Source organism: Eutrema salsugineum, unplaced genomic scaffold (genome assembly GCF_000478725.1).
Source record: "Eutrema salsugineum unplaced genomic scaffold, Eutsalg1_0 scaffold_10, whole genome shotgun sequence".
NCBI lineage: Eukaryota > Viridiplantae > Streptophyta > Magnoliopsida > Brassicales > Brassicaceae > Eutrema > Eutrema salsugineum.
The window spans coordinates 7,842,088-7,856,675 of NW_006256908.1; the positions used below are offsets into that span (position 1 = coordinate 7,842,088).

The 14,588-nt window shown below is 36.8% G+C and overlaps 1 protein-coding gene across 1 annotated transcript; it reads right to left on the reverse strand.

Annotated features, from left to right (window-relative positions):
- Positions 1–469: 469 nt before the first annotated feature.
- Positions 470–13,202, reverse strand: LOC18027035 (187-kDa microtubule-associated protein AIR9). The gene is made up of 38 exons (XM_006410553.2): positions 12,912–13,202; positions 11,595–12,412; positions 11,395–11,466; positions 11,050–11,115; positions 10,898–10,969; positions 10,747–10,812; positions 10,569–10,631; positions 10,421–10,486; positions 10,103–10,202; positions 9,517–9,618; positions 8,977–9,203; positions 8,787–8,901; positions 8,546–8,666; positions 8,260–8,435; positions 7,744–7,879; positions 7,407–7,507; positions 7,259–7,306; positions 6,835–7,019; positions 6,632–6,749; positions 5,943–6,070; positions 5,543–5,714; positions 5,158–5,276; positions 4,810–4,978; positions 4,602–4,686; positions 4,450–4,523; positions 4,236–4,355; positions 3,882–4,077; positions 3,666–3,787; positions 3,200–3,404; positions 2,905–2,978; positions 2,629–2,767; positions 2,157–2,338; positions 1,914–2,069; positions 1,619–1,750; positions 1,319–1,377; positions 1,192–1,224; positions 970–1,101; positions 470–884 (listed from the first exon to the last, which is right to left on the reverse strand). The coding sequence occupies exons 2-38, from the start codon at positions 12,366–12,368 to the stop codon at positions 708–710; spliced, it is 5,082 nt and encodes a 1,693-aa protein (XP_006410616.1). The 5' UTR covers positions 12,369–12,412; positions 12,912–13,202; the 3' UTR covers positions 470–707.
- Between the last annotated feature and the right edge of the window lie 1,386 nt (positions 13,203–14,588).

A 14,588-nucleotide genomic window follows, 5' to 3' on the forward strand; every position in this document is an offset into this window, starting at 1 on the left:
TGTAAGAGTAAAAGTAATTACTTTGACCAAAAGAATAAAAATGGAGTAGAAGTAACTTTAATCTAGATTCTAGTTCTACACGGATTACCGAAATTTATGATTTGGTTTTAGTCTGTTTAGTTGTTCTTTTCTGATTTATGTTTTTACTTGGTCATAGAATTAGTGTATGAGAGTTCAATAAACCTAATTTGTTTTGACTAAACAATGGTAAGTCTATGACTAGACATCCACACCATATCTCTTATATTTTTTAGTGGATAATATGCAGAAGCAGTATTACTTGGTCACTAAGCTGATGGTTTTGTTTTTGATAAAATTAAAGTGTCTCTTAATCATCAAGTATGTTGTTAATGTTAAAAAAACTACACATACAAAATTATTGTCACTTAAATATGATTAGTTTTGCTAGTTATAAAGAAATTGTTACAATTTCACTTATGGTAGGATTCGATATAATGTTATACATATGAAAACAAATGGTGTATGCATTTACTTCAAAAACCTGAATAGAATAAAATTTTGAAAACCCATTTGGTACAACTCTTTGGTTCTCTCACCCAAACCAATCACACCACAACATATTGGTTTGGTGAAAAAACCACCAAAAGACACAGACAATCCCATAACCAAAGCGTATGAGTTATTGGATGTCAAACAAGAAAGAAACCGGAGAAACTTGTAATACACGCAACCGCTCCTTGTAGGTTTCATGTATCGATCTTAAGTAGAGAATTGAGTGAAGTGCTGTTGAACCGTTGAGCAAAGCCGCGAATGACAAGCACTATAACATCACGGAGATGGCGCGAATGCACCACCATGTCTACTTCATTCTCACTATCCACAACGACCCTTAGCCGTCTCTGGTCATTACGAAATGTCTCTACCTGGTTTGTTGCAAAATGATGGTTTAATAAACATTTTGAAGATTCAAGAGTCTAGTGATCGTGGTGAAAAAAGAAACACACTTACATGGAAAGGAGGTACATAGCTTCCACGAACTTCAGTAGTTGCGAAAGACGTTTTTGAACCTGGTTTCACAACCTTTATTCTCTTCCTGTTCATTTCTAACATTCGTCTCTCGAGATTTCCCTCTCCCACAATCTACAATCATTAGCACTTTCATCCTTTAGATAAAACACAACTCGATGAACAACGAATCAATTGTAATACCAGAATTTTTGAAGTACATACCTTTTTTGGATAAGGGTCCTTGTCACACAGCACCTGGTTCCAAAAAATCAAAAGATGAAAGAACATATAAGGGATTGCTATAGGAAACTAGTGAAGCTAAGGAAACAAAACAAAAAGTTCATCTTACCTCAAACTTCACTAACCCAGTTTCTAATTTCTGCTTCACTTCTTTATAAAGATCAGGTTCTGCAAATTAAACATTAGCATGAATTCCATTGGAAAGAAAAGAAAAGTAGCCGTGGAAGAGGCAACAGAGATCCCTTTTAAATGAAGCTGGAAAAGAGTTACTTTAGCAAATTTGAGGCCATATTTAAGAGACTTGATGACAATAGGTATTAGTTGGTAAATACATACACTGATACACACAACAACAAAGAACTACGAAATTATTCATGACAGTGATGATGATGATAACTGAAAATCTTACCAACAGCAACAGGTTCTGTTGATGCTGAAACTGGGTGACCTTCAACACCATCTTCACGTATAGGTGTATATACAACGACCAGTCTGTACCCGACATCATCCACATTAGCTTCATACATCCTTCCTGTCTCACCTACAAAATTAACCAAAATGGACCAAATCCACAGATGAAAATGGCTGAAACTTTTTCAGGTATTTTGACTATAAGATAACCGAGAATTAAGAGTCTCATATGAAACGCTAAGCTTTACTATTAGACATGAAGGAAATAACAATGTGACGCAAGTGTTGCGTACCTGGAATCGAGATGAGATCAGGACTTCCAACCATTGATCTAAGCCATTGGATTTTACTCTTACCCTCTTTACCACCAAAATAATTGCCTCGAACAGCATATAAGTTGGTGTGGAAGCCTCCTCCTTCAATCTCTAGCTTCTCTATCCTAGGAAAACCTGAAGTAGATAGAAAGTTGGTCACACCTGCACTTCGTCAGAGATATTGGTAAACAAGATGCAATCGCAACTGGAATGCATTGAAACCTGGTGATATCGGATCAGTCTCGGCATATGCTGGTTCACTAGACCTTCCAAACACATCATGTACTACACATTCACATTTGAGACATCTCCCAATATCCTCAAACCGCACCTTGTATGAACACGAAATTTCTGAAGAGAGAGCCTCATACACAATCTCATCCCCTGATTCCAGTGAGTGGAACCTGCCACAACCGTTATATGAGATCCACTACATAAAAACACCACTTTATAAAAGATTTTGTGGCGTCATTTATAAAGAAAGCTAATAAAAGTGAAAAGCAAGTTGCCAAAAAGTAAGCAGATTGGCCAAGGATATCAGATACTAAGTTCAACACATGATAACAACATTTCCATCTTATTGGATTTAGAGGCATCAAAGCCAACCAAATCTGAAACATGTTCATCTTAAAACGCCCTGAATCTCAAAATTTCATAGTACCAATAACTCCTAGAATGTCAGGTGCAAATATACCATTGGTATTGAATAGCTCTTTTGTACTTGCTCCAAACAAGTTGTTGGATTTCAGTCTTCGGGATCACTTGTACGGCTGTGAGAACATCACCCTGTACAGCCTTTCCAGTGAACGCAAGCATGTCCACTCTTGGAACCTCTGTATTGTGATAAGTAAGTGTTAGAATTGTATTGCAAAGAGAACCCACAAAGAAACCCAAAAAAAATGGAAACAAAAAAGGATAACATAACACAGCAATAAAAATCAAGCTTTTGCTAGTGATGAAGAATGAAAACCTGGGAGGATAATTTCAGTTGGCTCAGACATCTTTAGCTCGCCCACAACAGAATCTGAACGAACTGGTGTGTACCTGAAAAATACGTTGAATAAGTTCTAAGATTCAAGTTTGCATACAAAAGTGAAAACCATCATGGAGCTACGGATCACTATCAGTATTTTGAAAACAAGAAACATTCAAAAGTGTAAAACCAAAAAACCCATTAATACATTGCATGCTAAATGAATATATCAAAGCAATGGATGCTTGAATGCTTGTCAAAGCTGCAAGAAGAAACGGCTGTGGAAACATACCCGAACAATATGCGGCAATTGTAGTCTGACTCAGTCACCTCATAGGTTTTGGAGTTAGCCCCATCAATAAGATCAATGGTTCCATCATTATCTCTGTACCAACTGAAGAGACTTGCACCTTCATGGCCGCCAAAGTACTCTCCTTCTCCAGAATAAGCATCCGAAAAAAGTTTCTTCACGCGAACGTTAAATACTTCTGGATAAGCTGCAACATTATTCACATAATTTCGTCAGAAACAATGACTTACACATTAGCTAAACCAATGACCTTCAACAGATTGGAAAAGGTGAAAGTTGACAGGTTAAGGAAAAACTTCAATCAAAAGGCGATATCATGGAAGTGATAATTAGCATAACAAACTAGATTGGTGTGGACAAATGATTAGTAAGTTATTGGTAGTTAAAATGTTATATCTGATTAGTACAATAGCTAGCAAGATAATAGAAAGCGTGATTATGTCTGCACCTGGGGCAACAGGAGAGTTTGTTATCGAAACAACTGGCTTCCCACTTCTCCCATCTACGCGAGTAGGAATCCAGTACAAGACTAGATAAGCCCCCACATCTTCAAGTGATGGAGTATATTTTCTGCAAGAGAATCGGATCATACACACTTATCCCAAAATAAGACGAACGAAGAGAGAAAAATCTGAACACCATTTGGGAAATATGTGGCTCTTACAATGTTCTACAACAAGCAATAACCTCTTCACCAGCATAGGATATTTCCGTGAGTGCAGATCCATGCAACTTTTCCTTAGTTCTATACCAGATGTACTCTCCAACACCTTCATGGCCCCCAAAATAAGTTTTATGAGGTACAACTTCTTGTTTCTCAAAGCAGTCAGGAACTAAAAGCTCCAACCCCATAGGATTTGCTGTTTACAAAGGAAAAGTTGAAGGACTCGACATAAGTACTTATTGACAACCGTGTACACACTCAAGATACAGTGTATACACTTGAGCTTAAAATGGACATTCTACAAAAACTAAAGTACGGAATTGGAATTCTTTCAATTCTGGAAAGACAGCTCACCTGGAGCAATGCTATCAGACCTGATACTCCTAGGACTCCCTTCTATTCCATCTTCACGAACAGGAGTGTAAATAAGTTCAATGCTTTCCCCGACATCCTCCAGTGATAAATCCAAAAACTCTGTTCAGGGATCAAACTGATTAACCTGAGGCAGATTTTTAAAGGGGATCGCAAGAAATCTGAACCGAAAGGTACAAAATGGATCAAAATTTACCATCATTACTCAATAATTCCTTAACACCATTACGTTTCACCCTAAACCATTCAAGAGAGCAATTTCCCTTTATCCTGCGTTGCAAAAGGTTAATTTAGCTGTGGAATTTTCCATCTAATATCACATAAATTTGAAGACTGTATAAAGTCTACCCTCCAGTATATGAAGCAACAAAGCTCAAACGTTGCCCTTCAATCATTGAACCAAGAAACTCCAATGACTGACAATTTGGATGGCCTGCAGAGAGATGAGTTTAAAAAAATTATCATCTAACTTACACCACTCACTTGCTCGTTCATGAAAATTAGTACCCCTTGAGATACTGCAAAGCTTGATGTAAATAGGAAGAGAGCATTATACCGGCTACGATTGGTCCAGTTATTTCAGAAATAACCGTGGGTCCACGAGCCCAGTCACTTCTCACAGGTTCATAAGAAACCGAAATGAAGAAACCGATATCATCCACTGACAGCAGATATGACGAAGTAGTAGCACCCTTTATTTCGCATGGAGTACGATCTGAATTAGTCTGCAAGAAATTTCATAAGCTATATAAGAACCAAAGGCATTCCACTACCATGAAGATTTATCGACAATAAAAGGAAGAAAGTTGTTGCTTTTGTGTTCTCATTCAAATACTGACCAAAAGGACAGGAACTGTCTTCCCAATATCATATTTAAAAATTTGGTAAATTTGAATTTTAATACCCGGAACCACCGGAAAACAGATGCTCCTTCTTCACCACCCCAATATTCTTTTTCTGCAGATAGCATTGTTCCTTCAACCGCAGCTCCAACAATTTGAAGAGATACAGCTCTTGGGTTTCCTAATGATCAACAAAACCACATATATAGCAAAATGTTTTAGCAAAAATTGTTGTTCAACAAACATTGAAAACATTAGTGTTCATCTTGGTTGCATGGCCTACTCGGCTACTCTACTTCAAATCATCTGTGATTCTCAGTCTTTCTTTAGTTATAAATACGATTTCCACATCTAGATCACGATGTTTGCTAAACTAGTTAAAGCTCACATTGCATCAGAAAGATTCCATGATCATCTCGCAGTCGGGAAACAACAAGACAACATTACCTGGACGTACACGTTCCTGGCACATGCAAGTTCTTGCCTCACCCACAATCCCATCATCCCTTACAGGAATACATCGAAATGAAATGAATTTACCAATAGCTTCTTTAGTAATCGTATATTGAAGAAGCCCAGAGGCTTCAGGTATCAATGTGCCAGGGTGATCACTTTCAGCCTGCGATGGAAGAAGGAGAGAGCAATCAGATGCAACCAAGTTTCCTGAAGGCGAGACTCAAAGAAGTTTTGACAACTATTTTTTTACTGCAAATATAATTTTTTTTTTTTTTTAATGAATGATAGTTTCACATGGATAAACAAAACTTCAACTCACAGAACTCAACATAGAAACTAATTTAGGACCAAATCTCGGAGGGAAATACTCTGAAGAGCTAGAAGGCTATACCTTATGAGAATGCCATTCGTATTTGCTTTTACCTTCATGCCCTCCTATGTATCCATAGGATGCTGTTAATATTCCACCCTCGATATTGTCTCCAGTAATTGACAAGAAATTTAAGCTGGGAGGAAGAGCTGCGAATTGTTAAAATCAAAATAATTAGAACTAAACCAAGGTAATCCAGGTCAAAGACGATACAAATTGATCATCTAACACAAAATTTAGAGCATGACAACACTTGGAACTAGATAGGTAAGATTTTATAGAGAAAAACATCCTGCCACTGGGATAAATGTATGAATGCGTCAAGAGGAAATATAGCTCAAGCATAAACAAAATCAACAATTTAATGAAATTATGATGCTTGTCAACTAATAAACTCAACTCAATTACAATTAATAACCGATTAAATTGTTGCACAAAGTAATTTGAGACAACTTTTCTAAGAATATTATACAATTATCTCTCTCACAGCTCAATTGACTTCCATTGATTTCTAGTCTTTAATCAAGCTTGTCAACTTAAAGCCTCACAGGAATGTCACCAGAAAGAAATGTGTACGGAAAAAGATACTTCAGCAGAAAGACAACAGTTATGATATACTTTTCATTCACAAGATACGCCTAAATGAATTCACCGTCAGGTGAATATATTCATGGAAAACACAAGAGTACAAAAAAATAAAGTTAACTTACTCTCAACTGCTCTTTCAGATATTACATATACTGGTTCACCGCATTCACCATCAGGTGCCATTGGAGAATACTTCCCAACTATATAATAGCCCACTGCCCCCAAGGGTATACGGAATGACTGGGAAAAATTGTTGAGATGCAAAAATTAACAAAATATATAAATCTACGAAAGTTTGTACGATGAGCATTATACATTAACATACCTTTGCCACTTTTGATGTGCTCAGTTCTTCAAGATTATTGCCTCCTTCCAGGATAGAGCAACTTGATTTGAACCATTGCACTCTGCTTGAGCCTTCGGTTCCTCCAGTGACAGTGCCTGTTAGAGTGACCTTACTATTCTCCCTCAGGTCGCCAACTATCTTAACATCTGTAACTTTTGGGGGTGCTGTAGTTTCAATAAAATAACCAAAATGAGCCGAAAGTGAAGAGAAAAAGTCCAGTAAATCCGAATTTACAGTTCTGATGAATAAATTATGTGATATCAGATGCTAAGTGGTAACCAGAAAGATAAATTCCGTATGATACCCATTAATGAGAGCTAGAAATAGAGGCAAGATGAATAATCAAGATGAAAAGATACTCCTCCATAAAAGAAAATCTGCCTTCCACAAAATTTTAGCATACCTGGCTTGACTGCACTGGATAAAGTTGACAGTGGTTCCCCCTCTAGACCTGAAATTTTTTAGGATACGTCAGAATTGTTACGGCTTAACCCTCTATTTGAGGATTTCGTTTAATTAAGAACCTAACGGGAAAGAAAAAGGGAACCAACCCTCAAAATTTGCAGGTATGTACACAAATGTGACATGACTTCCAACGTCTTCCTGGGTCAATGTATACTCAGATGTTCCAGCCGATATCAACGAGAATTCTCTGCGGTAAATTCAAGAAGAAAGATAAAACTTTATAAAACTAGCAGAGGAATGTGCGGATAAGCAAACAATGATCAGGAACCATGAAAAAGAAACTGAAGATCCTGCAGTGGCAACACAGTCAACCCTCATGAAGGTTCAAATGCTACCTTCCTTATCCACCAAGAAGGAAACACAAGAGATCTAAAAGAACCTATTCAAGAGCCAAAAAAACAAAATATCTACATGTATAGTTACCCAGTCTCATTGTTTTTCCGCAACCATTGAAACTTGCTAGGACCTTCCTTGCCTCCAAAATAATCTCCAATCCCTTTTAAAACGCAGCCTTCAACAGCATCTCCAATAATTCGAACATTACTTACAGATGGAGGAGCTGCCATCAGGATTCATAGTTAGTACTTCCTCGATTCAGGAAATTCAACAGACAGCAGGCATTAAATTTCTTGAAAGAATCATAAAAAAAAGTAATTATCAACCATCATATTACATGAAACAGTTTTAGCATGTAAGAAAATTCTTTTCGAAAAATTTAGCTGGAATTTAAACTAGTCCATGGATAAGATGAGATAAATAAGATTTTTTTGCAAGCAGAAACAACTACCATCAGAATCCAACGACCATGCAAAACAAGCAACCACAGAGACCTTCCATTGTTAGTCAACAATCAATGAAAGCAAAGCAACACAAATGATAACGATCGCAGATATTGTGACAAAGGAAAGATACTATCTATGTAGAAGCTTTTTCATCCACCTGCTTTTACGAACTCTGTGTACTTATACTGAGGCTCTCCTCTTGCACCTTCTTCTGCGACTGGTGTGTACATGAACACCATACTCGATCCCACATCATCTAAAGATAACCTATATTCCTCATCCTCAGCTCCATCAATTACCACAGGGCTCCCATTCCACTTTCTCCTCAACCAACTGGTTCAAACAAAAAGTAACCATCTCTTTTGGTTACTAATCATAAGTCTATCAGGAAATCGAAATACACAAATTTATAACAAAAGGAGAGAGCGGCAAATATGATCCACCTGGTAATACACTTCCCAGGTGTCCCACCACACCATGCAACCACTGCTTGACCCTTCATAATATTTCCTTCAACTAGTTCCCCATGTAGTTCAAGGCTCACAACTTTTGGTATTCCCTTTCCTGCATAGCGCTTCACTATGATACTCTAGAGGATACCAATACATGGATATGTGCAAGGCAGATATTGCCGAACAATTAATAACTTCCATTTGGCCCTATTGTAATACTGAAGTAACATACCTCGTAGAACTGGTGACGATATGGCAAATATGGGTGGATATTCAGTCTCTCCAATAACAGGAGTACATTCAATCTTAAGAATTTTACCAATGTCTTCATGTTTTGGCCAATAGACCTATTGTAAATTATAGAAATATTAGAAAACAGAGTCGTTTAGCACACATGCATATAAAAGTATGGCAAGCGTTACCTCATTGGTTGCATCATGAATAGGAAAAAAATTAGAAAGAGATCTGTCTGCCACAGACCATTGATATCTCAGGACCAATTCTGTATCGGTAGTTTTTTCCTGAACAAGAACAAAGTGACATTGACAGGGAGATTCTTCAGAAGGTCGGTCAACAGATGCTTCTTTGATAAGACAACCAGAAGGCAACGTATCCTGCCACCTCTCAACTAAGAAGCGAAATGTCGATTCTGCTCACAAGGAGTTGCATGAATGAATGTTAAGCATTATTAGATATGGAATAAGAAGTTGAATGCATGGGATTTATGTGTTCACATAAAAGCTCAACTAGTAATTACATAAATAGAATCATCCGTATCGAAGAGATAAGGTTGACATGAGAATGCCAATTTGGGTAAACAGACAACCTTCCAAAAGTGAGCATTACTAACAAACAAAATTCAACGGAAAGGAAAATTTTTACTTTTCATACCGATCATCAGCTTATGTGCTACCATCAAGCCACAATGAAAAATTATAAAAATCTGAGAAGTGATTTCATACCTGCTGCGAGCTCAGACTTGCAGAACTCCCAACCATCTCTGAGGCAGAGGGCTGTTTGTGGAGGGTAACGCTTTGCAATTGCTACTTCTTCACGAGAGAGGTCTAAAAAAAAATTCAAGGTTAACATGGAGCCCAGTGACCTAAATATAATCCAAGGTACGCACATTCCAAGAAATAAGCTTCTGAACACTTTATAACTTTCTAGTGTATAGTAAAAAAACTCCATTCTTAGATAGACATCGTATACAATTAATGCGGTTAATGTTGTCCAGATACAGCATTGATTGTACCTTGTTGACAGAAACAAATAAAAGGGAACAGAACAATTCTATGAAATCCATCTATACAGAAGATATCCATCCATATTAACAAAAACAATAAATGCACCCCATACGATGAGTGTTAATATTCATTTGGTCTAACATCGTAACAGCTCTGACCACTTCTCACATAATATTGCTTAGATTTCACTCGCCAGAAAAACTAAAGCCCACGCGATGAGTGAAAACTTAGACTTGCCAGTCATCTTTCTCATGAAACGATCAGTCCTAAGCAAACAACAGCTTTTACTTCTACAAAAGAGTACCTCTGTCATTGAATTTCTTCAAGGTAGGACCTACAAGTAGTATGGATGCCGCTTCCAAATGAGAAATCTTCAGTAATGGATTTTCCTCAACCCGCAGATGCTGTAAAAGAGAAAACACAAACTAAATTTACAAACTACGTATTTGTATATATGAATGGAATAAAAGATTAATCCTTTACAACAAATTATGATAAAAAAAAAAAAAATCAGAGGAGAAATTTCCCATAGATGTGTTAATTTAAACAGTGCATGCGACCAACTGATCAGCTAATCAAGAAATGGTTGGAAAAGATATATGTCGGTAATAAAGATTACAACCTCAAGAACTGGTAGATATGGAAAGTCCTTCAGAGTTGTTATCTTGTTCTTACTTGCTGCTAGTACCTGAGAAAATTTTTTATGAGATGTCTAAAAACCTATGAATTATGTACTGTAAACAATCTCAATTATGAAACAGAAAATGTACCTGAAGCCGGGGCTGGCTTGCCATTGCAAGTGATTTTAATTTATTTTGAGCAACAGAGAGAAACTAGCATAATAACATGAAAGATAATAGTCAGAAAAAGTCAGGGATAATCCACAAGTATGAAAACTTGATAGTCGCATAATATGAACAAGAGGCTTTATCAGTTTCTAAAGCTCACCTCTAAATTCGGAAGTTGAGGCAAACTAGCAAGTGAAGTTATCTGATTTCCAGCAAGATACAGTTGCTGCCCAAGAAATCAAAGATTCAAATTACTCATCAGATAGCACTCATGAAGGAATAATCAAGGGCAGAATGCGAGAGAAAGAAACCTGAAGCATTTTGCAATTCTCAAGTGGTTCAAATCCAGGCCCTTTGAAATCATTAAAACTCAAATCTAAAACCTGAGATTAAAGAAAGAAATAGCTGGTGTGAGTATATACTTGTTGAAAACCAAGAACCCTGAGGAAATTAATTTACTGACCTTGACTCGATTCAATATCTCAATACCTTCCAGCGCAGATAGGAGATTGTCTCTCAGATAGACAAACTGGTAAGGAGTAGAAGTGGAAATTAAATTTAAGTTAAATAATTGAATTAAAACTTCACATTAATGAAGTGAGTATATTCAGTGTCCAAAACACTGTGTTCGTCCTTCTGGGACTTTCGAAACTGATATCAGGAATTTCAGATTTCTTCCTCGTGGGATATAAATAACTAATCCTCCCTACTCTTATTCAATTCCAAGATTGGCATATCTACATAAACATCTCTGTCACATAACGTTGCACTAGAAATCTATGAAGTTATCAAGGAAATATAAGTGTACCTCTAAGTTTGGAGACAATTGTAGCCCACTGGAGGTTAGACTGCGAATCCTGTGGCCTCTGAGATCCAATCTCTTAAGCAATTACAGTCACAGATATCCATTAATCAATAAACACACAAAGTGTCATAAAAGTAATATCAAGAATTGAAAACCTCTTGTCTGAAAATCTAGCAAGCACAAAGAGGAAAGTGAGTTCTAACCATATCATCACCAGCTTTAACCTCCACCTTTGGAAGAATAATGAGCCGCGAATCGCGGCTTTCTGGGGTGGCTGTTTTCTTCCGTCCAGAGAAGTTGGAACTCCGGTCAAGAGGTGTCGATAATGACTTTGATCTTATACCGCTAGAAACAGAGGAGGGAGAAGAAACTTTAGACACTGTCCTCCCACTTGTGAGGGTAGAATGCGCTCTTCCACTGCTAGTCCTGCTTCCACTACTGTCAACTGATGATGATGGAGCTCTTTTTGAAGACACAGAGACATTCATGGCTGATCTAGCAGAAGACTCTGGCTTACTTAAACTAGACCCAGTTGACTTTGTCGAACTCCGACCACCTGGTGACACAGGGATAGACTTTTTACCTTCGGGAAGGCTTGCTTTGGATACAGTCTTAGCAGAAAGAGAAGAAACTGAGCTCTTCCTCAGTTCTGGAAGTGACCGCCTTACGGGATCAGTAACTGAGGCAGTACTCATTCGTTTTGGCAGAATCTTAGTGGCACCAGTTGACTTCTCTGTTACTCCACCAGTGCTATTTCTCCTGATAGTGACAGGCGTAGAGCTTGAGACCCGTAAAGAAGAAGATGCGGTTGGCTTTATCAAATTCGGGCTCACGACTGGTTTCTTTCTAGTGGTAGCAGTTCTACTTGACACCACAGACACTGCAGAAACACTCTCTGGACTTCTGCTTCCATCAGCTGTAGCCTCTATGGTGGTTCCAGGAGTTTCTTCCTCAGCCTTAGCCGCTACGTCCTCCATTTCAAAACCAATCGAGACTTATTGCAGAAATGAAAGCAAAAATCCTGGAAAATCAGAAGAGATGCATGATCAATCATTTCTGTTGAAAGAGGTGAAACGTTTTGATAGAGACATGACAATAAAGTGAAATGTTTTCACACAGTGGAATCGAACCCAGGATGATACAATTTGTCTACTTTATCTATTTTCTTTGAACAATTTGTCTACTTTATTGGACTCTCGTAGCAGGATTATTAATAGATAAATTCAAGAACACAGACAACAGAGTTTCTGGCTTCTTTCACCTACACTGTCGGTTACTTCTACATTTTTTTGGTCATTTTGTCAACAACCAATCCACAAAAAGCAATATTTTTTTTCATAAAAATATATGAGTTTGTAAGTAAGCAGAAGAAATTCCAGAAAAATAAAGTTTTCTGAATGAATAAAATTTCTGGGAAATTAAAGTTTCCTTATTCAAGCAATGAACTTCCAAAAAAAAATTCAAATTTGACGGGGAAAGACAGACCAGTAATATAAGACAGAAGAGGAGAAAATACTTACTGCGCTAGTAAAATCAAAAACCCATTTTAACCGCACCGGTGAATGCAGAAACTCCGGCGATATTCCCGGCCGTCGGAAACGTATTAGCCAGAGCAATATTTTGGCGGAAACGGATAAATGTAGATCTGGAAACGAGACGCTGGTCACTAATTTAGCTGAGTTTATCCTTTATTTGGAGCTTTTAGAGTGGAATTAAAACTAAAAAAGAAAAGTGAAAGACAGATTAAGTTGAGGGAAAAGCGTGGCAGAGAGAAAATAGCTGGAGAGAGGTATTGGTTGAAGAAAAGGAAAGCGAAGAAGAACAGTAACAGTGTAGCAGAAAAGAGTGTGTGCATGTTTAACAAAACTCCAAATATACACCCCCTATATTATACTTTGTTTCATGTATGCGCCCTCTAATTTAGTAAAGTTTCATTAGAGTACCCTAAATTTCTATTTCTTTCAAACTTATCATATGAGACCGGTCATGTACCTTTCCTTTTCCCCCGGAATGACAATAGGGTTCGGTGTTGTGAAAGTAGTTTTGTGTACTTATCAATCTCATTACTAATTTACTCGGTGAAAATGTAAAGGATGATCAAAATAAACGAGATAATTGTTGATAATAACAATAGTAGAGGTGCTATTAGGGCTGGGCACGGGACAAGTACTTGTTAAATTTCATATACTTGTTACTTGACTTGACTCGTTCAAGTAATTGAATTTATTACTTGTACTTGACCCGCTCATAACAAGTACTCGTTATTTCAAGTACTCGTTTAAAAATTGACTACTTGCAAGTTACTTGACTCATAATTTACTTGTTACTTGTTACTTGATACAAATCATTACTTGATACTTGAATCTGAAATATTTAAAAATTTGAACTTAAAATAGTACTTAAAATAAGATAAATAAATCCCTTCATAATTAAATCTCTTCAAACGCATATCCAAATGAACATTCTAAAACCACATAAAAACTTAAAATAGTAGACAAACAAACAAAAGATAAGCATTTGAAATATTGAAAACATTGTTCTTTTGGTTTTGTTTCAATGCTCCAAAGATTTCTTGTCTACTTTGGTTCCTTTTTTGTTCCTACAAAATTATACAATAAACATAAGTATATAGAAGAAAATGATAATTTTGCATGTTTGACAATCAAAAATAAAAGCCACCTGTTGGTGACTAATGTGCAAAGTATTTGACAATAGTGGGAACTAAGAACACGTAACTGATTCTAATTTTATATTCAAAAAACAAATTGGGTGGATAAGTAAAAAAGATTCAGATAGAAAGAAAACAAAAATAGAGATATTAGATATAGATATGAATAATTAAGATAACTTGCAAGATATGAAACGTGAAGTATTCTTAGTTTCTTACCATTCATTCTTCCTCCAAAGTTAAACTAACTCCTTGTGCCAAGTTTCCATAAGCAGTTGAAGTCGTAAATTCTTGTAAAACAACATAAAACTTGTAAGTTCACAAATAAAAGAAAAGATTCATAAATAAGAAAAAGTAAGTGTATACCATTTTCTAGAACTTCAAGCTCTTCAATTTGGTCTTCCAAACTACTTTGTTCATAATCATTGCGAATCCAATCTTGAGTGCATATTAGAGCTTCAACCATTCTTGGAGTGAGAGAACTACGAAAAGGATCAATGACACGACCACCTGTGCTAAAAGCTGACTC

Excerpts from the sequence above, each read along its gene's own strand:
- LOC18027035 (XM_006410553.2), bottom strand. The coding sequence starts at position 12,368 with ATGGAGGACGTAGCGGCTAAGGCTGAGGAAGAAACTCCTGGAACCACC. Across the intron at positions 8,902-8,976 it reads TTCATGATGCAACCAATGAG|GTCTATTGGCCAAAACATGA; the intron begins GTAACGCTTGCC and ends AATTTACAATAG. Across the intron at positions 1,225-1,318 it reads CTGGGTTAGTGAAGTTTGAG|GTGCTGTGTGACAAGGACCC; the intron begins GTAAGATGAACT and ends TTTTGGAACCAG.